This window comes from Lonchura striata, chromosome W (assembly GCF_050655825.1).
Source record: "Lonchura striata isolate lonStrDom1 chromosome W, ASM5065582v1, whole genome shotgun sequence".
NCBI lineage: Eukaryota > Metazoa > Chordata > Aves > Passeriformes > Estrildidae > Lonchura > Lonchura striata.
The window spans coordinates 2,890,783-2,915,920 of NC_140743.1; the positions used below are offsets into that span (position 1 = coordinate 2,890,783).

Below are 25,138 nucleotides of genomic sequence, written 5' to 3' on the forward strand. Positions count from 1 at the left end.
CCGAAGTGGGAGAAGGCATGCAGACTCTTTCCCTGAAGTCTTCATGGCACACTGGTAGCCGGAGGGTGAGGGGATGTGCAGAGCCTGCTGCCTAAGTCCAGCAGCAGCTGTCCCCTCTCCTTCCCTCCTGCTAACACCAGGAAGAGTTGCTCCTTTGTTCCTGCTTCCCACAGCCCAGTCCAGTCTAGTCATCTGGAGGCTAGGGTGACAGGTCAGACATAGACTAGGGATGTGGTTCCCTTTTCCCCAACCAGCGCACCCATCCAGCCCCCTCCACTGTGCCCAGCCTTCCATTTAGGGGTGCTTTCATCCCCAAAACCCCCTCCCATGATTCCACATGCTCCTCTATTTGCATCCCAGTCCTAGAATTGCGGTGGGGGTGGGGATGTAGGTGATTCCCAGGAGCAATTAGCTAATTAACATTTCAGTGTCAGTACTTAGCTCAAGCCCAAGTGTCCCAGCAAGGCTGTTTTGTTCATAACAGTGACCACAAACCTCGTGACAGGCGGGACCCCCCACACGGCCAGTGGAGTGGCCACGGGCCAGGTGGCTGGGACTGAGGAAGACAAATTCACCAGCGGGGCCGGAGCCGGCAGAGGGGCTAGATTGAGTGGTGCAGCCGCAAACGGTGGGGGAGCAAGCGGAAACGGCGGAGGCAATACATGTAAGGGATTCCAAACTTTTTCTTTCTTTTTTCCTCTTGCTCCCAGCCCTTTTCTTTCCCCCTTTTTCTTTTCTTGCTTTGTCTCGGGGGTTTCTGATATTTTAAAGATTTTTATTATCCTACGATTCCTCATCCAGCCCTTCTAGGCATGCGTGATTTGCTGTGGTGGTCTTGAGGGGGTCTTCTGGTGGTCTTCCTCATGGTTGAACTTTTGAACATTTCTCTTTGAACGTGTGCTTTTGGTCCTTTGGTGCTTATCTGAGTAGTCAGTCAGTCTTGATAGGCTTGGAGACAGGGGAGTAAGATAAGTGGAAAATAATTTGTTCACTGTGATATACTCGCTTACCTTGGTTTGCATAAGAATGTACTAGTGTGTCTTTGAAATGCTTATTTGCTTACAAGGTGATAAGGAGGTTGAGATTAGAGCCCTGGGCGTGTGTATCTGGTCTGCTCACTGTATCTCAAAAGAAGAGACTTAGAAGCTATCACAACGACCAGACTCAGACTACAGCTGGAGAGTCACGCCTGCAAGGAGAAGGGGGGGGATAAAAGGAAGGTTGGGACAGAACATTTTTGCGCGCCGTTGGTGGAGCAGGAGACTCCCCGGCCGCCCAGCGCTGTGCTTTGCCTGCCTTACTCGCTTGCTATTTTCAATAAAATTGCTTTATTGGATTAAGACACTTCAAATTGCCGTGTCACAATTTATAACAGGGAGCTTCTTTATCTGGGTTCTTTGCATCCCTAGGCATTGTTCTTTATGCAAGAAGCTCCAGAAATTTGCATTTTCTTATGCCCTTTGTACCATGGCAGAGGTTTCTTAAGTAAAAGGTTAAAATTCAACACATAACTCTACAAGCTAGAATATAAATGCTAAATTCATTTTGTTACCTTAAGTGAACTCCAAAAATCTCTATTTCATCTTGGCCAATAAAAGTGGTCAGGTCTTATTTCCTTCTTTGCCCATTCTATCATGCAAAATTGGATCATCTTTACCTTGTCCTTTCTCCTTGTACAAGGATTTGCATCCCAGTTATCTAACATAACTCACAGAGGGCTATCTTGGGGTATCTTCACTGGTACACTTTTACTCCCTTTTTTTCCCCCTGTACCCACCTTGCTGGTTTTCTGTCCCATTTTTCAATATCTTATCTATTTGTCCCCTGCCTCTGTTTCCCACTTTCTCTAACAACTTAAATACCACCTTCTTTCCACAACACAAAAACCCCTTTCTCTCACAATGCAATTCAATACAATACACCTCCCTCCAAGGAGATAAAGTGAAGCTTCAAATAAACAATCTACATTACATATACTTTAATTCATCTACATTTACTCACTTTTATTTCTCACTCACTCTCATACACAAGACAACAATAATTTACCTTTTACTTTCAAATCACTTGTTAAAATCTCAGATGTTATTGGCCATTTCAAGGTGCTCTTGGACCTCACATCCTGAGTCTCTAGCATTTCTACTCTCAACCTAGCAGCTTTTAAGCCTAGATGCTCTTGAGTTTGGCACTCCCTAGTCTCTTGTGTGTTTTAGACCCTCAACCTGGCAAAATTTAGAGAGGCCCCTCCCTTTTGTCCTGTTTCCTAGTGGATTGTGCTAGGGAACTCCTCTGCTCCCTTCCTCTGAGGGGTCCAACTCCTCCCTGGACCCTGTCCCAGTCACCCCGGGCGTCTCTCTCACTCATTTTTCATTCACTTTGTTTCCTCGCTGGCCGCATTTCTTGCGAAATAATGGAACCGCAGCACTCAGAAACTCTGCACCACTTCGCAGGTCTGGAGTAGCTGGCCCACATCTCATTTCCATATCTCACAACCTCCGCTCCCCCGCCCCCCCCCTCCCGTATCCACCCCCACAAAAAGTGCTTGAAATCCTTTTTTCTTTCCGGGTGTTGTGGTTTGACATGGAAGGGAATTTTCTTAGGAAGCTGGTAGTCAAACCAATCAGTGTCACGTTTAGATATTAGCACCTGGAGTGACCACTGAAGGCTGGACATGCCTCTGAGAACACAGAGGGTTAAAAACTAGAACTCCCAGGAGAACTGTCTCTTTAGTTCTGGTCATCAGAGAGTGCAGACTCTCCCCTGCCCAGCCACGGGCTGGGCGGGGGAGGGGAAGCCATGCGGGCTGGCTGAGGTAGGCTGAAGGGTGGGAGGACTGGAACTGGGCCAGCTCCTGCGGACAGAAGGGTGGAGGAAGGCTGAGATGTCTTTGTTACCCCCCTGCCCCCCAGAGGGGAAGAGATAGAGAGCTTAAAGACACCTGGAAATTCTCTGGATGTGGAGGAGAAGGGCGGGGGGGGGGGGGGAAGGTTCCCAGCATGGGAGCTGGAGTCTGGGATGAGAGTGTCCGGGGAGTTGGGACTTTTAACCCTTCCTTAAGAAATGAAAGCTTTGTGAAATATTACTCCTCCTCGTTTTGAAAGAGAAGAAGAGAGCCTGGGACCTGAGATGTTGGGAAAAGAAAGTTGGGGTGGGAGATGATGGAGTGGCTTTTGGCTGGACTTTTCTTGTTAGCCATAAACTGAACCAATTTCTCCTCCAAGAGAGACTGCATTTTAGGGGGATGCATAGTGAGCCAAGAGACCTACTTCAACAACTACCAGTGCAGGAATGAACAGAGAAAGAAGATCTCTGTTCTCACCCTCAGCCCCAGGGGAGGAGGAAAATGGGGGGGACTGTGGTCCCAAAATAAGACACTAAACTGTTGTTGCTGTTAGTCCCTGGCAAAGCATCCTTAAAGGAGCCCTATGAGCAGTCTATCCATACATGGTAGTGACAACACTGTGACATGGAAACACAAGAAGTGTTTCCTGGTGGGTCTATAGTGCAAGAAAGACTCCTCTCTCCCCTAATAGACTTAGTATTGATTATATTGAAGAGTGATAACTTGATTAAGAGTCCAAGTTGTGTCTCACTGTAGTTTGTTAGAGTTGGGTGGGGGAGGAAGAATTTTTTAGAAAGTTTTCATTTTAGATTTAGTGTGTTTTTTCTTCCCATTTTTTCCCCCTTTATCATAGTAGTAGTTCAATAAAGTTTTCTTTCCCTTTATTATTAAGTTTAAGCCTTCTCTACTCTGTTCCAGATCACATCTCACATCAGTTATTTAAGAAAGTACATTTTCATAAGAGCATTAACATTACACTAACATCAAATCATAACACCGGGTCTTCGTGTACACTAGTCTTAGGGGGCCAATTACCATGGTTTTAGGGAGCCTTTTCCCTTTTTTTTGTTTTATTGTCTCTTTTTGTCCACCCAGTAGGAATCTGCATCTGCCAATCATGCCAGAAAAAGAAGAGCGAAGCTGCCAAACTTGACAGGGCGCGTCTCCCTTACTGGGAATCCTCTGAGGTTTTGGAAGCAAGGTGTTAGATCCCCGTACGAGCCATCAATCGTGAAAAATGCCATTCACTTGTGTTCAAATTTTAGAAGTTAAATAGAAATGAAAATAGTAATAAAAATTAGGACAATAAGAGAAAATAAAAAGCAAAGAATTACAAACATCCGGGTGTCTCCCACTCCGCTAAAAAGCACACCTTGCTAACAAAGGATTCCCCCTTAAAAGCAATACCCTATTGCATTGAAGCAATACGCGGAATAAATAAATAGACTCCACAACTCGATGTAGTTATGAAGTGGGTATGTATGTCAGCGCCCGGCACAAGGGAGATAGCTCTCCAAAAACTTGTGCCCCGAGCCGCAGTCTGTCCTATATCTTTATTCACAAAGGTGTTCCATATGCAATACATTACACAACTTTTTTATGCATATTCAACCCCCGGCCTCGCCTGTCCTCGCCTCTCATGCTAAATAGGTCCACGCCCTTCTGGACATGCGTGGTTTGCTGTGGTGGTCCCGCGGGGGTCTCTGGTGGTCTTCTGAGGCTGAAAATTGTAGTCTTCCTCTGGATTGAACTTTTGAAATTTCTGCCTCTGCGCATGCGCTTTTGGCCCTTTGGTGTCTTATCTGAGTATGTCTGTTAGCCTTGATATGATTGGAGACAGAGGGGTCTCTTTATCTGGGTTCTTTGCATTCAGGGAAACAGATGTGCCTTTGTCTGGGTTCTTTGCATTCCCTGGTCTTCTCCGGTATTGTCTTTTATGCAGGAAGCTTCAAAGATTTACATTTCCCTATGCCCTTTGTACCATGGCAGAGGTTTCTTAAAATTCAACACAATTCTACAAGCTAAAAGTTAAATTTGTTTTGTTAGCTCAAGTGAACTCCAAAAATCTGTATTTCAGCATATTCATATATCTCATACATGATTCAATCATTCCTTTCAAACTAGGGTGCTTCTGCTTAATTTTAGCTACTCCCCCCCCATCTTGTAAATCAACCTTCTTGGTTCCTCGAAGTGTGAGCTTTCCCGATAAGGAGGCAATAATTCTTCTCTTGGAATTTTGGTGTCTGTTGCTGTTATCTCTATCCAAATAGGGTAATGCAAAGAATTTCTTGATTATCTTTTCCATTCCTTGAGCTAATTACAAAAAGTATCTTTGTCCTAGGGTGATATTATGATGCTTCTATCCCTAGTCATTGTTACAGAATGACAGAGAGCATGATTTATGTCTGGAGTGAGACTTGAGCTACCCAGTCAGACTAGGCCCTGATAAGCGGCCTTGATGGGGCCTGGAAGCCTTTGATACAGTGAGAATTCAGTTGTGGCGCAGTCAGAAGTTATGCTAAGGTAACTACAAAGTAATCAGCTATCCGAGCATAAAATAGAGTAGAGCTGCAGTGTGAAATGTCTGACCACCTTAATGCAAAGGTAAACAATGTTAGCTTGCCAATCAGAATGCCTTTGTAATTTGTAAACTATGTAGAAGCTTATATAAACTACCATCTTATCTCAAATAGAGGGAGAACATTTGATTAACCACATTGGTTCAGATCTGCGTTTGTCCTGTCCAGTTTCCCGTTTTCCTGAGATTCCCTAGCTTTTAGTCATCTGTCCTGTTTATGCTGGATATTATGTTCTGTGCCTTCAAGACTGGCTCTGAAAAGCAAAGTTTTGTTTTATTATCAGCCTGCTCACTCTCCCACAGTCTGCTGGACAGAGACAATGGTACATAGTGCTGCTTTTGCTTTTTGCTTTTTGCTTTTGCTTTTGCCTTTGCTCTTGATCCTGCTTGCTTTTGCTTTTTTCTTGTTAGTTTAGCTGGGCAGTCCGTATTTTCCCTGGACTGTCTTTCTTTCCCATTTCCTTGGACCTCCTCTGAACTGGTCCTGGGAAACACCGAGAGTTTGCACTTTGTGGCCTGCAGCAGCCATTCCCAGCGCCAGAAGGACCGATAACAGAGCGACCACTCCCAGGAGAGACTTTCTGAATTTGTCATCTCTTCAGAGCAGTGAAAGAGTTTTGTCATCTGGTGTTGTTAATTTTTTTTGTGCTGGGGAGTGCTTTGCCTGTTAAATAAACAGGATTTTTTCCACTACTCTCCAAGGAAATTCTTCCCTAACCAGGTGGTAGGAGGGGCTGTGGGGGTTTGCTTTCTAGGGGCTCGTTCCAGAGGTTTTCTCTCAAATTTGCCCTAAACCACGACAATCTTACATCACATAGTTTCTATTTTACTATTATGCTATAGCCTAAAAACTATATTTACCACACTACTTAAAAGAGACTAATGCAGCACTACTTAAGAGATTAATACAGCATAACTTTCTGACATAACACATATAGTATTCATCTTAATATTTGTGAAGAGCCAATCATGTAATATGCATTTTGCACATAAACTCAGAGTTTTTTTTCATGGGTTGTAGCTCAGCTTACTCAGTCTCTTATCAGTCCCTCTGGTGCTAGAAAAATGCCATGGCCCAGGCCAGGCCCCAGCGGGGCCACAGATGTGAGCTGCCGGTGCTTTTTTGGGTTTTCAGTCCAGAGCAAGTTTGAACAGTTCCAAGAAAAAGAAAAAAAAAAAAACCCAGTCCAGGGAACTTCTCTGCCTCAGCTAGCTAAAAACTAACTAAAAAGCAAAGGAGACCTCTGTCCCACTGTCTGTCCATGCTTCAGACAACACAGTCCAGAAGGAATGTGGAGGAGGAGTGAGTGCAGTTTCTGATAACAAACTCCACGCTTCTCTCCCCCCTTCGCTCTCGGAACCAGTCTTAAAGGTGCAAAACTTATTTCTGGGCTAAAGAGATGAATGGGGATACGAGCATCATAAAGTCACCCCAGGACAAAATAGTTTAGGAAAACATACCTATTAAGGACTACAACCGTTAATGAGGAACTTTGCTAAAGCAGACATATGGGTATTCTCAGTTCAGTCAGAGAGAAAGGAGAGTTTCTGCCAGGCTAGAGCCTGGGAAAGAGTTGCAAAAGAATGTAAATAATTCTCTATCTCTCTTGTTGTTCACATTGTTTATAGATATGTTCTGCCACTGTGTGTCATTCACTGCACACCAATGGTTGAGATGTTTTTACTTTAAGACCAATGAAATTAGTCTTCATTATGCTCTCTATAAAAGAGCGATGTATTTGAAATAAAGGTAGTTGGGTGTTCACATTGTCTAGCCTTCTGAACTGGAGTTCTTTCATTCCCATCCTGCCTCAACAGTGACACAGACATGCTAAGGCTAGATTAAGCAGGAAAGTGTGCACCATACAGGTTAAAAATCCCCATCAATAACTTCCGACCAGGTATCCATGAAAACCAACGAACTTTACCGTTAGGAACTTTACACATACCACATATTGTTAGGGCAGAAGTTCTTAAAATGTAAACGCTAACCTAACAGAACGCAGTTCAATAACTTCAAATTTTCTCAGTACTAGGAATATATATATATGTGGACTCAATGATCTAAGAGGTTTTTTGAACCTTAATGATTCTATGATTTGCACATTTTCATAAATCTAAATGAGAAAATGGAACAAAACTGAAGAATACAAATCAACAGATATTAACAGAATTAAGCCTGATTTTTATTTGGATGTAAATAAAAACCATTGTGATAATACTGTTGATGACACTCCTTAATTTTTTTTCCTCCTCAAAAGACTAGGTGTATGTTTCATTTTAAAAAGGCTGAGAAATATCACAGTACAGGAAAAGAGAACTCTTGAGAAGATTTATAAAAGTATCTCTCAGAAGAAATCTAATTTGCTAGCCTTTTTTGCCTAGGAAAGCTCTTTGGCTTACAGCTTTCAGAGGAAAAAAAAAAAAAAAAACCACCCAGAAGGAAAACATGTTCTGGTTGAATCTAACACTGTACTTTGTAAACCTATAAGAAGAAAAAAGAACAGATTGAAAATTATGCCTCCCAATTTCTTTTTTTTCCCCCCTCTCTATTACTAGTGGTATGCTGATAAAATCTGTTTGGAGAGTGCAAACAAGTCTTGTTTAATAAAGAAATTAATTTGGCATTGTACAAATTCTTCACAGACCCATCATCACCAGATATTCATCAAGCAACAGGAATGTTAAATATACATGAAAATAGCTGTAGGAATATTTAAAATAGATTTCAACTATCAGAAAGTTTCTAGGTACAATTTTAAGTAAATTTTAAATCACTTCTGAGTAGTGAAATAGGTCTAAAAATAGAAGCAGCAAATGAATCCATCACATTCAATAGCACCATAAGGTTAACAATTCATATAGAATTCTATAATAGGGTGAGATGTTGATGGAATGTATCCAACAGACTTGCATTTCTATCAATGCCCCTATAGGAACCCATGTGAAACCACAATGCTCACAGACAGCACATACTTAAAAATTAGGCAGACAAGTCAAAGCTTGAAAATACTTCAAAACAGAACAGCTCTCATTTTACTAAATTGTTCCTCTGAAGTGAGCACTGAGGGGAAAATTCTTGCTGTGTACATTTCTTTTTTGTGTATTATGACTATAGTGTCTGGCACTTTGAGATTTAACACACAGCATTGCTGAATAAGAAAGGCAAACACTGTTTATTAACAAACCAATAGCATTATTAAAACATAGGGTATTAAAATGGTTATTTGTTTGTAAATTGATTACTTGGTCTTAACTTTATCTTCCTAAGCACACAATGTAATATTTAAAAACAAAGCTCACGCTTTACTTTTTAAAACCTGGTTTTTCCATTATTCTTAGCTTAACAAGAATCAGGAGTTACATAGTTAAAATAGCCCATTAAAATGGGCAGGTAAAACAGAAATAATCTGCAAATTCACTCTTCACCACACAGTACAAAAATCATAGTCACAGCTTCATATTTAATGTGGAATCACTTTAAGTATACAATAGTTCAAAAGACCCAGAAACTGGTTAAGAATTAAAAGCCAGTAGAACAAAATCACAGGAAATCCAAAATACATCTTTGACCTTTTTAATCCTAAATTTTAGGGTCAATCACATGCCCAAATAAACATGTTTATTTTATGGAGAAAGAAACTTTGGTATGGAGTTGAACTAGCTGCATGAATAGCACCTGTAGCTTTCAAAATAAACAGTAATGGTTTATCAGACATCATGGCAGCAAGATATCCCTTTTAAAAAACCAACCAACCAAAAAAACCCAAACAACCAATACCTACCAAGACCAAGCACATGCTTGGAGCCACACATCAAGGCCATACAAAAGAAACTAGCATAATCCTTTTTAAAAGTAATTTTAAAGCATGCATTAATTATTGCATTTCTGATTGGTAAGAAATCTTTCCTACAATGAGAAAGCCTTCCTTTTATTTGATAACCACTAATAGCCACTCCTTTTAAAACTGCACTCTAATGCTTGAAGAGTGCTATTAATATATTTCCTTAAGGTTCTATTTTTCTAAAATACTGTATATTTCTATTTTACAGGCCCATGCTGTTAGTAGTAAGCATTGCAAACAAAAACACCCCCCAATCCTACTCCAAGAGGTATTTATTAAAAAGGTCAAAGATAAATTCAACCTCAAAATGGAACAAAAAGGTTTTTTAATTGTACCAGAAATAACAAATGATCTTTGTAATGTGTGATGCACTCCTACAGCCATCAATAGTTACCAGAATGTTAGTCTATGTTTATCTGCAAGTTTTATGGGTTTGCAACAAAGCATAATACACACTGAATAGAATGAGGGGAAATTTCAGTTTCAAGTGTATAATGAATTTTAGTAATTTCATAAATTTTAGCTCTTATTTGCATATTCCACAGTAGTTCTGTGACAAGAAATCACACCTGTGTACCAGAGCATACATCAACAGTATGGTGTAACATTACTACACCACTGCTATACTTAGCTTTTTGAAAGAGACATAAGCATACATCAATTTTCAGGGTTACTTTTTTCCTTTAATAATGTTCACTTTTTCAGTTATACTTCACTTTTTAAAATTTTAATTATTGAAAAAAAAATCAATGAGAGTTTATACAGAAATACCTATAAGGAATACCCTTACAGGCACTGATATGACAAAAAATTATTTTAAGGGCTGAGAGGCATTAATATCAACAAAGTGGACTGAAAAGAATTACTAACTTTGTCTAAATGAAAAATGCCTGCTTCTGCTTATATGTTGAAAAAGGAAATTCAGAAAGTTATATTTTGACCTTCCTATGTCACAAAGTCAATCATAGAAAGACCTACGCATTTAACCTAAAATGATAGTTTTAAGAGCCCGTATATTAAATAAACTCAAAACATCATGCAAAACTTTGATCAATTATGCAGCTGCTTTAAAACTGTTGCAAGACCATACTGTATATATTAGCTTTTATACTGCTAATACACAACTAACAGCAAAGTTGATTAGATTAACAAAAATTTGTATTAATATCACACTTTATATCACACTAAAGAGACAAATGCCAAAAGATTGGCAAAAACTTTTAATTCTGAGCACTCACATGGCAGGATAATTAGGTGTTGCAACTCCTTCACATTTAGTAAAACAAAAGCAAAAACATAATCCTGCAGTCTCACTTTACAAAATGAAGTTTAGTAAACTATTAGTTGGGAGGGCAACAGTTTATGCTAACACAATGTAACTTATACAACTAATGTCAAAGGCAAAGAAAAAATACCTTCCAAATAAAAAAAATAATCAAAATACACATAGGAACAGAAGCGCAAACACTGCATTAAATACAGTCAAGATACAACAATTCACAAGAGAGAGAAATGGAGACTAAAGTTAGCAACACATTTAAAGAAAATGTAATGAGGAAAAAACACTATTTTTTCCAACAGCAGTTTCCATTTGCACTCTTTCCATTCATAATCTATCTGATACAGTATATCATTAAAATATTCACAATCTCACGGAAGAGCTATATTTTTTACTTCCAAATCTAATTACTAAGTTGTTTTTGGATATTTTAAACATACATTATTATGTCCATTTAAAAGCAAGGCAACAAATTGACTTTTTATTACCTTCAATCTTAGCACTAATGACAAACATTTTTAAAAGTTATAATCTTTTTTGTCTTTTTTTCCCTCTGCTTCAAATCCATCAACCCCATCACTGTCCCTTCTTCTTTTACGATTATTATGGATGTTGAAGCATTGATTCATCTGTGGTAATGGATCCATTCCTAAAACTTTGTGTATTTGACGGAATGCAAGGAGTCTCAGAGCAAACTAGAAAAAGGATAGAAAGAAGATATTTCTGTTAGAAGCAAATGTCAATTTAAAATGCTTTATCAAACAATTAATGAAGAACATTAGTGGTATATGATATAGTTAGCTCTTATTATCCTCTCTTTCTTCCCCCAACAAAGTCAACACAATAAAATTTGCTGCTTCGATACAAAATACAACATATTAACTTAAAAATAATATACATGTGTTTTAGCTTCTGGATTTGCACTGAAGCAGCTAAGGCTTGTCATGTGTCCCAATATGCATTAGCAATCTTTGGCAAAAGGATTGAATTAAGAGGTAGGGGCAGTAAACTCTTAAGCTGCAAGCATGAATAGCCAATACTGTAAGTAGATACAATAAATATTAAAATTTAAGTTTTCACAGATTTCTTGGGGTGACTTTATGATGCTGTGTCCTGGGTTGTAAAATAAGCTTGTATTCTATTTGCCATTTGTTGAAGGCAAACCTGTCGGACAGGTTTTGTTATCTCTCTCAGAGACAATGGTTTGCCCCGTAAAGGCAATGGTTTGTTTATACACTATTGACTGACTCCCTGCCGGGCTGGTAAGTGAGGGGGGTCCCGCCCAGAGGGGAAGCCAAGCACTCTATTATGGTATAAAGGGGTAGCTTTTAGGGAGAGAAGGGGCTCGCTTTTTCTCTCTTCGCAGGATTCCCGGAGAAGCAGCTCTCTTCGGCGGCACTCGCAGCGAAGCAGCCGGCGCGCGCTGAGCCGACGGCGGCGGAGCTCAGAGGCAACCCCGGCGCAGAGGAAGACCGGCTCCACTGCCATCAGATCTTCAGAGGAAAACTATACCCTTCTAAAGATCACCACTGCAGCTGCAATTCATCAACTATTGCAAGGGAAGCAATTGTCCCAGCAGAACTGATACTGGCATCCCTCAGGTTCTGGACTTTTTTCTTTCACTGGTTTTGTTTGTACTGATTGCATTTGCCTTTTTAAATTGTTGTCTAGTTTTCTCCTAGTAAAGAATTGTTACTCCCACTCCCATATCTTTGCCTGAGAGCCTTTTAATTTAAAGATCCTGGTAATTCAGAGGGAGGGGGGTTTGCCGTTCTCCATTGCACAGGAGGCTTTGCCCTCTTTCACAGACTCCTGTCTTGTCGAACCAAGACAGAATTTGGCGCATCAACGTGAGGCTCGAGGGCATTGAGAGGGAAAAAGGATTAACAGTTCTTAAGTAATTTGGTTTTTTGTTGTGTGTAAAAACATCTTCAGCATCACCATGTGGTCTAGTTTACCTTGGTTTGGGTGGCATGTGATCGTAGCTATACTTTTCCCATTTGCAGACCCTTATCTAAAAATGGGTCCTATAACTAAGGCTACGGTGTCTGTTATCAAGTTTGGCTTCTGGGTTAATTGGGTGAGGAATTCATGGATCTTTAATTTCCTCTGGAAGGCAGGTACATGGATTCATAGCTATCACACGTTAACTGTATGTTTTTGGGGTTACTTTAATAACGGTACCTACTGCGAGGAAATAGCACCTGGGCAAACTTCCTCTCAACCTTTTAACCATCTTTTTGGGTCTGCTCCACCAGTTCTCAAAGGGTTAAGATCCTTTATAAGTGCTAATGATACCATACAATGGGTGGTGTTGCTGATAGTCCTGTAATATTTAGCATTCAGAGATAAGGGAAGATTAACCTGGATAACTACCCTCACACCTACACCACAGACTCGAGATGCTGCTGCTCCAGAGCCTGACCCTGCCCCACAGCCCACCTCAGAAATGAACCGCCCAGATTGGGTGAGGGTTCTGGTTAAGGAGATACGAGAGATGCTGAAGGAGTGCATTTCCCCAGCTGGTGAGAAACCGGCCCTTTGCCTTGAGGAGGGACAGTCTAATAGTACAGCTGTGGAACCCACTAATGTTACAACTGTCCAGGTTCCAGCTGAACCACAAGGGCAGTCACGGTCAGCAGCAGTGGCCCCGGTAGAAACAAGGAAGTCTAAGGTGAAAGCAGAGCACCCTGCAGATAGGGACAGGAATGGAGGAACCTCACAACCCACAGGGGAGCCAGAGATTGCTATCATCACCGAGTCCCTGACGTACAAAAGTCTTCGCAATCTGCATAAAGACATTGTGCGACGAGGGCGTGAGGCTTATGCTACCTGGCTACTCCGGGTTTGGGATCTTATGGGTACAGGCGTGCAGCTGGACGGTGGTGAGGCAAGGAACTTGGGACCCTTGACCCAGGACTCGGGTATAAATCAGGTTTTTGTAAGGGAACCAGGGTCCCTTTCTCTCTGGGAGCGGCTCTTAATGAGTGTCAGGGAGAGGTTTATCCACAGAGAGAGAATGCAAGAGCACCATCATAGAATGCGCTGGAAGACCCTCGAGGAAGGGATCCAACAGCTGAGGGAAGTGGCAGTATTGGAGGTACTCTTTGGGAGGGATGGACGACACAATAATGACCCTGACAAGGTCAGGTGTACGGGACAAATGCTGTGGAGTCTGGCAAATCTTGGGCCATCTCAATACGCCACCTTCATTGCAACAATCAATGCTGACACCCACCGGGAGACAATAGGTTCTGTTGCCAACAAACTTAGGAATTATGAGAGTATGATTAATGGCCCAATGCAGGCTCATATCTCAGCTGTGATTAAGGAGTTTAAAGAGGAGATGAGGGAGGAGATAAGGAAGGTTAATACAGCACCCGTGAGAGTCACAGGCCCCAGAATCAGCACCCAACAATCCCCAGCTAGAGAGAGAGGGTACACCCCAAGGGCTAATCTGTGGTTCTTCCTGCGTGACCATGGGGAAGACATGGGGAGGTGGGATGGGAAACCCACTTCTGTCCTGGCAGCACGGGTCCGTCAACTCAAGGAGGGAAACTCTAACCGGGGGAGTTCCACCAAAGTGAAGGTAGCCTCAACCTCCCGTGACCAAGCTTGTGGGTACGATCTGTCAGACCCCCTTGAAGGGACCTCTAGTATGTATGCCCAGGAAAGGAATGATAACCAGTGTTAGAGGGGCCCTGTCTCTAGCCAGGGAGAGGCACGGGAAAACCGGATCTTCTGGACAGTGTGGATCCGATGGCCTGGCACATCAGAGCCACAAAAATATGATGCTTTAGTTGATACTGGTGCACAGTGTACTCTGATACCATCGGGACATGTGGGGGCAGAGCCTGTTTCCATTGCTGGTGTGACAGGGGGATCACAACAATTGACTCTGGTGGAAGCCGAGGTGAGCCTGACTGGGAAGGAGTGGAAGAAACACCCTATAGTGACTGGCCCAGATGCTCCGTGTATCCTAGGCATAGACTTCCTCCGGAACGGCTATTACAAAGACCCAAAGGGACTCAGGTGGGCTTTTAGAATAGCCGCTGTAGAGGCAGAAGACATTAAGCAATTGAACACCTTGCCTGGACTGTCAGAAAACCCCTCTGCAGTAAGACTCCTAAGGGTGGAAGAACAACGCGTGCCAATTGCGACCTCGACAGTGCACCGCCGGCAGTATCGGACGGATCGAGATGCCGTGATCCCCATCCACAAAATGATTCGGGAGCTGGAGAGCCAAGGGGTGGTCAGCAAAACCCACTCACCCTTCAACAGCCCCATCTGGCCTGTGCGCAAATCTGACAAAGAATGGAGGTTGACTGTGGACTATCGTGGCTTAAATGAAGTGACTCCACCGCTGAGCGCTGCTGTGCCGGACATGCTGGAACTCCAGTACGAGCTGGAGTCCAAGGCAGCAAAGTGGTATGCCACCATTAATATTGCTAATGCGTTTTTCTCCATTCCTCTGGCAGCAGAATGCAGGCCTCAGTTCGCTTTCACCTGGAGGGGCGTGCAGTACACCTGGAACCGACTGCCCCAGGGGTGGAAACACAGCCCCACCATCTGCCATGGACTGATCCAGGCTGCACTAGAAAAGGGTGAGGCTTCAGAACACCTGCAATACATTGATGACATCATTGTGTGGGGGAGCACAGCGGCAGAAGTGTTTGAGAAAGGTGAGAGGATCGTCCAGATACTACTAGAAGCTGGCTTTGCCATCAAAAAGAGCAAAGTCAAGGGACCTGCCCGAGAGATCCAGTTCCTGGGAGTGAAATGGCAAGATGGACGGCGCCAGATTCCCACTGAGGTCATCAACAAGATCACAGCTATGTCCCCACCAACCAGCAAAAAGGAAACACAAGCTTTCCTGGGTGCCATAGGTTTCTGGAGAATGCACATTCCTGAGTATAGCCAGATTGTGAGCCCTCTTTATCTGGTTACCTGAAAGAAGAATGATTTCCACTGGGGCCCTGAGCAGCAACAAGCCTTCACCCAGATCAAGCAGGAGATCGCTCATGCTGTAGCCCTTGGCCCAGTCAGAATGGGACCAGAGGTCAAGAATGTGCTCTACTCTGCAGCTGGGAACCATGGGTTGTCCTGGAGCCTTTGGCAGAAAGTGCCTGAGGAGACTCGAGGCCGACCACTGGGATTCTGGAGCCAAAGTTACAGAGGGTCTGAAGCCAACTACACTCCCACAGAGAAGGAAATCTTGGCTGCCTTTGAAGGAGTTCAAGCCGCCTCAGAGGTAATTGGCACAGAAGCACAACTCCTCCTGCCACCCCGACTACCGGTGCTGGGGTGGATGTTTAAAAGAAAGGTCCCCTCTACCCACCATGCCACTGATGCCACATGGAGCAAATGGATTGCCCTCATCACTCAACGTGCCCGTATTAGAAACCTGAATCGCCCTGGGATTTTGGAGATAATTACGAACTGGCCAGAAGGTGAAAACTTTGGTCTCGCTAATGATGAGGAGCAGGTACAAGTGACAAGGGCTGAAGAGGCTCCACCATACAACCAACTACCAGCAGAAGAGACCTGCTACGCTCTTTTCACTGACAGTTCCTGTCGCATCGTAGGGATGAACCGGAAGTGGAAAGCAGCCGTATAGAGCCCCACACTCCAAGTTGCACAAGCTACCGAAGGAGAAGGTGGATCGAGCCAACTCGCCGAACTCAAGGCCGTTCAGCTGGCTCTAGACATTGCTGAAAGGGAGAAGTGGCCAAAGCTCTACCTTTATACTGATTCATGGATGGTAGCCAATGCTCTGTGGGGCTGGCTGGGAAGGTGGAGGAAGACCAACTGGCAACGTAGAAGAAAGCCAATCTAGGCTGCTGATATATGGAAAGACATTGCCTCTCGGGTGGAAAAGCTGACGGTGAAAGTCCGTCATGTAGATGCCCATGTCCCCAAAAGTCGGGCTAATGAGGAGCACCGAAACAAGGAGCAGGTAGATCAGGCAGCAAAAATAGAGGTGTCAAAGATAGACTTAGATTGGCACCATAAGGGGGAGTTGTTCCTGGCTCGATGGGCTCATGATGCCTCAGGTCATCAGGGCAGAGATGCCACCTACAAGTGGGCACGAGACCGAGGGGTGGATCTAACCATGGACAGTGTTTCCCAGGTTATCCATGACTGTGAGACCTGTGCTGCCATCAAACAGGCCAAGAGAGTGAAGCCCCTATGGTATGGTGGGCGGTGGTCCAAGTACAAGTATGGGGAAGCCTGGCAGATTGACTACATCACACTGCCCCAGACACGCCAAGGCAAGCGCTACGTGCTGACCATGGTGGAAGCCACCACTGGATGGCTGGAGACTTTCCCTGTACCTCATGCCACTGCCCGGAACACCATCTTAGGCTTAGAAAAGCAAGTCCTGTAAAGACACGGCACCCCTGAGAGAATTGAGTCTAACAACGGCACCCATTTCAAGAACAGCCTTATCAACACCTGGGCCAGAGAACATGGTATCGAATGGATATATCATATTCCCTATCATGCTCCAGCTGCCGGCAAAGTTGAACGGTGCAACGGACTCCTTAAGACTACCCTGAAGGCACTTGGTGGGGAACATTTAGAAACTGGGAAATTAACCTGGCAAAAGCAACCTGGATGGTCAACACCCGGGGATCTGTCAATCGAGCTGGCCCTGCTCAGTCAGAATCCTTACACGCAGTAAATGGAGATAAGGTCCCTGTAATACATATGAAAAGTATTTTAGGGAAAACTGTTTGGATTAATCCCACCTCAGGCAAAGACCAACCCATTCGTGGGATTGTCTTTGCTCAAGGACCTAGTTACACTTAGTGGGTAATGCAGAAAGATGGGGAGACCCGCTGTGTACCACAGGGAAACTTAGTCTTAAGAGAGAACTGGGTGTAAGATTTCATGGTGTGCAGATGGAAATAGAATAAGGGGTGGATAATGTCCTGGGTTGTAAAATAAGCTTGTATTCTATTTGCCATCTGTTGAAGGCAAACCTGTCGGACAGGTTTTGTTATCTCTCTCAGAGACAATGGTTTGCCCCGTAAAGGCAATGGTTTGTTTATACACTATTGACTGACTCCCTGCCGGGCTGGTAAGTGAGGGGGGTCCCGCCCAGAGGGGAAGCCAAGCACTCTATTATGGTATAAAGGGGTAGCTTTTAGGGAGAGAAGGGGCTCGCTTTTTCTCTCTTCGCGGGATTCCCGGAGAAGCAGCTCTCTTCGGCGGCACTCGCAGCGAAGCAGCCGGCGCGCGCTGAGCCGACGGCGGCGGAGCTCAGAGGCAACCCCGGCGCAGAGGAAGACCGGCCCCACTGCCACCAGATCTTCAGAAGAAAACTATACCCTTCTAAAAATCACCACTGCAGCTGCAATTCATCAACTATTGCAAAGGAAGCAATTGTCCCAGCAGAACTGATACTGGCATCCCTCAGGTTCTGGACTTTTTTCTTTCACTGGTTTTGTTTGTACCGATTGCATTTGCCTTTTTAAATTGTTGTCTAGTTTTCTCCTAGTAAAGAATTGTTACTCCCACTCCCATATCTTTGCCTGAGAGCCTTTTAATTTAAAGATCCTGGTAATTCAGAGGGAGGGGGGTTTGCCGTTCTCCATTGCACAGGAGGCTTTGCCCTCTTTCACAGACTCCTGTCTTGTCGAACCAAGACATGCTGGTATCCCCATCATCTGTCTTTTTGCTCAGAAATGGGTCCTGTAGTTTTAAGCTAGGCCCAGAGAGACAGAGAGGGCGAAGGGGAGGGGGGAAGAAGCAGCACGCAGTTTATCTGCAGAAGCTTCACTTTACTCCCCTGGAATTCTTTCTCACAGACTGTGCTGCCTAGCTTGGACAGCAGGAGACAGATAAGAGATCAGTGCTCTCGGAGTTCTCAGCTTTTGCAGAGAGAGAGAGAGAGACAAGGTGGTTTTCTTTGCTTTTTTCACTGGTTTTCCTTGTTAGTTAAGGCAAAAAAAGTTTTCCCTGGACTGTGCCTTCTTCTGGAACTGTTCAGCTTCTCTCCAGTCCAGGACATCAGGAGAATTGCCCGGGAGCCCCCCAAGCTGAACGCCAGGCCTGGCACACTGGGCCCAAGCCCCAGAGAGACTGAGCCACATCCACAGAAGAACTCTGTGAATTTGTCATCTCTTCAAAACAGCAAGAGGTTCCATTGTTTAATATTACTTATTTTTTTCATGCTTGTGAGTACTTTTCTTGTTAAATAAACAGTTTTTTCCACTTCTCTCCAAGGAGATTTTTTACTCACAAACCACTTAGGGGAGGGGCTGCTGAAATTTGCTTTCTAGAGGAGATCCCTTTGGAGGTTTCCTCCCAAAATTTGCCCTAAACCAGGACAATTTATAAAGTATTAAATGCTGGTGCAATTTTAAATCTAATAACATACTACTGTAGAGTAAGCATCTTTACGGAGATTATATATATGTAGATGGGAGTGCTTCAAACTTTTCAGGAAAATATGTTAATTTTCATACAAAAATGAACACTATTATACATTCTCTGTTGTGACATTTTTATTGCCTAGCTTAAGACTGATCATTTGAATGACTGGACTACATTCTAAGAAAAGAAAATTCATGTCCATCATATAGTTCCATTAATAAAAACACCCAAAAAAATCCCCAAATCAACCAATCACTCACACATAAAAACTATCCATCAAATTTAGTTACTTAACACATATTTTCTGTTACGTGGGGTTGTGGGTTAGAGACAGACACATGACACAACACACCAATCGTCATCAGCAAACAGCCCTGAGTTTAATATGGCTGCCCTTTTTATGGGGGCTTTGAATTGCCCAGGTCCAGATAGCTGATTGGATGGGACTGCTTTCTGCCCAGCTCTCTGGCCAGTGGTTTGCTTGCATTTAAACTTGAACAGGGTTGGCTGAGGGTCCCTGTATCGTACTGTGACACTTTTCCTTACCTGTGCACTTGAAGTAATATCCTCTCGTTGCTGATCTGTCATTACAGCAAGTGTATCAAAAGGATCTTTCTCACAAGGGTCCAGAAGGCCAGGACCACCTAAAACAGGCTAATTAGTAGCACATCTCCATCTTATTTCAATCAAGATGACAGATTTTACATTACTTAAACATAAGTATACAGACACTGATCAACTTCAACTTGCCTTTAAGGATGATTCCTGAAGATATACACTCAAAAACTCTTCTTAGTGCATCCCCAGGACTCTGTGGTCCAGTAGCACTGCTAATTGCTTTTTCCACAAGCAACTCCATAGCCTAGAAGAACAATAAGAAAATCCAGACAATTTAGAAGATTGATTTAAAAAAAAAAAGCTACTACTGTTGTTCAGTACAGAACTTTTGATACTGAAATTTTGAAGGATATTACACATCACAGAACACTTTCAATAAAAATTTTAAAAATCAGATGTTTGTTAACAATTAATAAAAAGAAAGCTACTGTAAGATTAACATTGAATGTTGAGTACCGATATGCTGCTTCTAATGACAAGTTGTCCAAAGATTTTCTTAGAAATTTATACAGTAGTAGCCTACTTGGAGAACTTGTCCAGTCATTTTTTGAGAGCATGAAACGTGGTAGGTCACTGGAATATGTTAGCCATGGGAATAAACAGCACACAGTATGAAATTATGAATTTGATTAATCTAATGAAATTAACAGGATGTTACAGAGAAATGATTTTTTTTTTTCCTACAAGAATACAGAAACTTAAAGTATCCAACATTTAATTACCTTTTAACATTTAAGTGGTTACTAGTTCTTCAGTTTTGTAAAACTGAAGTTCACTGCAATTTTTGTTTTCTGGGTATACGCTAACACTAACTTAGATGTTAAACAAGTGTAAAAAAAAACCTTAATGATAAACAGGTTTTCTAAAATTTACACATTTTTTTCTGTGAATATTTCCATTTTTTGCCTTTATTAGACACTATTTTAAAAAAACTATAAAATTTTTTTGCAAAAGTAAGCATTAAATAGATGTTTCAATACCACCTCCTTGGCAAGTTTTATTTTTAAACAATATGTCTCTCTTGTTTTTTGGTGGGATTTCTGGGAGTTTGGTTTTTTTGGTTCCTCACCCAAGTTTACAGTTACTCTAATGTTGCCTTCTCTTTCTATTTTTCAATAATAAATGTCCATTCTAATGCATGCAAGTAACTACAGGCAGTGCTGATTACAATCACTCCCTAAGGTGTGGGAGGGGACTTGGGAAACTGTCCCCCCGAATTACCCTGGGAGGTGACAGGTGTGTAGTTCCCCGCCTCCCCTGTTATCAATCAGTATGTCTGTCATCCCTTGGTGCTAGAAAATTCTTTGTTCTTTATACCTCCATTGGTTCCTTCCCTGAAGCCGCTCCTTCCCCTTACCCTCATTGGTTATAACCCTGCCACTCGACCCTGACTCTGCCCCCGAAGCCTTCCTTCACTGAACGCTTCATGCCTGGACCCTCCCTCTCTTGTCCCAGTTATAATCCCGATTCCGCCCCCTGTTCGAGGCTCTCAGAGCGAGCTCCCTCCCGGAGAAGTTGTTTTCCCTTCGCTCCCTGAATTGCTGTTCCTCAATAAACCCTCCTGGAAATAAAGCCGCCTGTGAGCCGTCCCGCCTTCATAGAGGAAGATTTCATTACGCTATCCGGCTTTCGAGGACTCGGCTCTCTGACAAGCAGAGTGGTCAGAGACCCAGAAGCCCTCAACTGGCACCCGAACAGACTGGCCCCTCTCAGGAGTCAGCCGCAGAGCGTCTCCTCGGCTGCCTCGGCTCTGTGATCCGGCTGCCCGAGGACTGAAAGCGCCGTTCGCCGCCAGTTCCACGAGCGGCTGCTCTTCGTTGAAGAAGATCGCCTACCTCGCGGGCTGCAGACACCTCGTCCTGGTTCGACTTCGAGTTTGGGAGCAGACTCCGAACGGGACGAGATCTGCAGCGCTTCCTCTCCCCCTCAGAGGCTTTTTCGTTTTGACAGCGGTCTTCTTTGTGGTGAGTTCCTGGTGCCCTGTCTGGCACCCGACCCTGTCTCTTTTCCTTTTCGTTTCTCTCTTTGTCTCTTTGGGGATTTCCTTTTTTCTGCAGTGAGAATGGGCAACCGCCTGTCTCCTGCCCGGCGGGATTTTTACCTCCACGTTAAATCCTCCCTTGTTTTGGGTAACATTTCTTTTAAAAAGAGGGACCTTAAGGCTTTTGTTAATCTTATTTTCGATAACTTCCCTGACACCTCCAGGGATGATTTTTCTTCTCTTATTTTCTGGGGAAATATTGGGAAACTGTTATACGCATTACAAGTAAAGGGGAATTTTTCTGTGGGGCATTTTTTTCCACTTTTTCATTCTATTTACACTTTATTTAAACAAAAGGGTGAGAGTTGGGTCCCCGGTTCTCCTAACCTTCATCCCGCCCCCCCCACTCCTAACTCGGTTTCCCCTAAGGGTGGGTCGGGCAGCAGACCCTGCCATAACCAGGCACAGGGCTGCCACCGTCTCCCTGCTGCTCCCCGCCCCACTCTGTCCTCTCCTCGTCCTGGGACTGGCCATCCCAGTGCGACTCTTTCCTCTCCCCAAAGCCCTCAAACCCCTGTACCCAGTTTAAAACCATGTTATTCGATTCCTGATCTCTGTCACCACACCTCACAAAATGGCGCCGGCCACATGGCCGAGCAGCCCGCCACCGAGGGACAAAATGGCGCCTCCTCTCCACCTCCTCACTCCCTTCGGGCCCCTGCCAGTCCCCCTCAGGCTCCACCCCCGTCGAGTGCCGCCCCTGCGTCGGGTCCCGCCCCTACCACCGCGTCGATTGTTACGTCGTCGGGACCCGCCCCTCCAGCCCCCATGGCCACACCCCTGGGTGGGCCCCCGGTGGGAGGGACCGGCCTGCAGGAAGGGCACGCCCCTGTGGGAGGGAACCCCCTGCCGGAAGGCCACACCCCGGTGGGTGAGCCTGGCCACGCCTCCCCTCAGGCCTCTTCTGGTTCCCACTCCACCGGAACCGGAAGTCGGCCTGGCCGGAAGCAGGCCATCTTGGCCTGCCGGGCTTCATGCCACCGAAGCCCACCGGCCAAGGGGAAGGTCCGAGCCCTTGCTCGTCCTGCCTCATCCTCCGATGAGGATGAGGACAGCGACAGCCCCCGGCCCACACCTAGGCCGGGAGGTGGGTGGGCCCGGATCAGGGCAGAGGCAATTAAGGATGGGGATTTAGAATTCGCAAAAGATCTGGGGCCGTTCGCAGCACCTGTGGTGAGGACCAGGGGGCAGCGGCCACACTGGGAGCAACTCCCATATGTGGAGATTAAAGAACTGAGGAAGGCTGCCAAAGACTATGGTCGAGACTCTCCTTTCTTTAAGAATGTATTGGACCTCACTTTCTCGGGCCATACATTGGTCCAGCATGACGTTAAATATATTGCCAAGTCCCTGCTCACTCCCACCGAGCTTTTATTGTGGGACATTCAATGGAGAAAGCTCCTCAAGCCTCTTCTGAAAAAACACAATTTAGCAGAGGCAATTGGAGAGGGAGAGGAAGCCATAGAAGCCCTGGCAGGGGAGGGGGAGTTCAGCCAGCCAGAGGACCAAATACTGTTACCCACGGAGGTCCTAGATGACATCAAGGAGGCTGGCCGAGCGGCACTGTTAAAAATCCCCGATGGGAAAACCCCGCTCCAGAACTTTTCAGCTATTACCCAGGGCCCAGAGGAATCTTTCATAAAATTCGTGGACCGGCTGAGGGAGGCCATCGACCGGCAGATAGACCATCCTGCAGCGAGGGAAGAGCTCCTGAGAAAGATGGCCATGACCAACGCGACAGCCGAGACAAAGAAGATATTAAGGACTTTACCTCAAGACCCCGAACCCACCATCGCACAGATGGTGGAGGCCTGCACGAAAGCCGCCTCCACCGAGACCACTGTCGCCCTTGCAGTAAGTAAGGGGATTGGGGAGGCGATGTTGACGATGAACACCATCCGGTGCTTCGGGTGTGGCCAGATGGGCCACATACAAGCCAACTGCCCATACTGGCCCCCGGAGCAACCACACTACTCGTACACACCCTCCCCAAGACCAATACCCAGGAACCCGATGCCCTACCATCAGCAGGCGGGAAACGGGTCGCGGAGCGCGGGGAGGGGCCGCGCAAGGACAACAAGTGGCCCCTCACAGCGCCCAGGCCTCCCCACCATCCAAGAGGACCGGTGGCCCAGCGGACAGTTCCGGAGGGTTGGCGGAGCCACGACGACGGGCTCCGCCTCTTCCGTAGAATCCGCAACTTAGATTCAGACACTCACCGGGTCCTCAAAAGCTCCATCACTGTGACTCTCCAGGATGAGGACCTGGTGAGAGTTCCCGCTGGGTTCCTGGAACCCCCTTACCGTAATTGTGAGGTAACAGTGTTAATACTCGGAGATTGCAGGCTCACACCAGACCGTGTTACCGTCGTTCCTGAAGTGGTGTGTTTTCAGCCGGGGTCCGAGGTCACCGTCTCAGTCGTCTGCCATCAACCACCTTGCACCATCACCAAGGGGCTCCCCTTCGCTGCCATGTACCTCCTCGACGTGGCCGACCTCACCGATCCACCAGTACAGGACTATTTCGCTGGACATGACTCCGGGGAAGACAATTTTGTCTTCCTCACACAGAATGTTTGCAAATCCAGACCAATGATTGAGACTGTTTTATCGCTTCAGGGAAAGTCCATCAAACTGGACCTGATGGCAGACACCGGGGCAGACGTCACCATCATACCCCGGTCAAAGTGGCCCCGCGACTGGGAGTTGGTGCCCCCTTGTGGCACAATCTCCAGAGTGGGAGGAGCTGTCAACTCCATGCGCAGCAAACACCTGGTAAGTGTGGAGGGCCCTGAGGGACAGATTGCCACCATTCGGCCTTTTGTTGTTTCATCTAACATCATGTTATTAGGTAGGGACGTTTTGTCCCAATGGGGTGCCCGCCTCGATATCCCTAGCCCTGCATGGGATTTTTAGTATGGGCCACTGCGGAGCGCACCTCCCCACCGCTGAATTGGAAGACCGATGTTCCAGTGTGGGTGGACCAGTGGCCCCTTGTGGAGGAGAAATTAAAAGCGCTCCATGAATTAGTAGAGGAGCAGGTCCGCCTGGGGCATTTAATACCCTCCACCAGCCCCTGGAACACTCCTGTCTTTGTTATTAAAAAACCTGGCAAAGACAAATGGCGCCTGCTCCAAGACCTGCGCAGGGTCAATGAGGTAATCGAGGACATGGGCCCCCTGCAGCCTGGCCTTCCCTCACCCTCCATGCTTCCCCGGGATTGGCAGCTCGCAGTCATTGACATCAAGGACTGCTTTTTCAACATCCCATTGTATCCCGGAGATGCCCCCAGATTCGCGTTCTCCGTCCCTTCCATCAATAGGGCGGAGCCTTATAAGAGATACCAATGGGCCACTTTGCCCCAGGGAATAAAAAATTCTCCAGTGCTCTGCCAAACTTTTGTGGCCCAGGTGCTTTCGCCGATCAGGAAGCTGTTCCCTGAAGCGATCATCCTGCATTATATGGATGATGTCTTGATCTGCGCTGAAACACAAGCTTATCTGCAGATCACACTTTCCAAAACTGTTAAGGCCATTAAAGCTGCAGGGTTTGAAATT

General features: G+C 45.1%; 2 protein-coding genes across 5 annotated transcripts in view; one reads left to right on the plus strand and one right to left on the minus strand.

The window, feature by feature from the left end:
• Positions 1-8,566: 8,566 nt before the first annotated feature.
• Positions 8,567-25,138, minus strand: part of LOC146762985 (zinc finger RNA-binding protein-like) — a 78,439-nt gene continuing 61,867 nt past the window's right edge. For all 4 annotated transcript variants that reach the window (XM_085571315.1, XM_085571314.1, XM_085571313.1 and 1 more), the window contains 3 exons: positions 19,674-19,785; positions 19,470-19,567; positions 8,567-11,236 (listed from right to left, as the gene is read on the minus strand). In XM_085571315.1, the coding sequence (XP_085427441.1) occupies positions 11,060-11,236; positions 19,470-19,567; positions 19,674-19,785 (387 nt within the window). In that variant the 3' untranslated portion in view covers positions 8,567-11,059. The remainder of the gene's footprint in view (positions 11,237-19,469; positions 19,568-19,673; positions 19,786-25,138) is intronic.
• Positions 20,227-24,282, plus strand: LOC146762986 (uncharacterized). The gene is made up of 2 exons (XM_085571317.1): positions 20,227-23,436; positions 23,920-24,282. Exons 1-2 carry the CDS (start codon positions 21,604-21,606, stop codon positions 24,175-24,177), a joined length of 2,091 nt encoding a protein of 696 aa, XP_085427443.1. The 5' UTR covers positions 20,227-21,603; the 3' UTR covers positions 24,178-24,282.

Excerpts from the sequence above, each read along its gene's own strand:
- LOC146762986 (XM_085571317.1), top strand. The coding sequence starts at position 21,604 with ATGGGCAACCGCCTGTCTCCTGCCCGGCGGGATTTTTACCTCCACGTT. Across the intron at positions 23,437-23,919 it reads AGACCACTGTCGCCCTTGCA|ATTGCAGGCTCACACCAGAC; the intron begins GTAAGTAAGGGG and ends TAATACTCGGAG.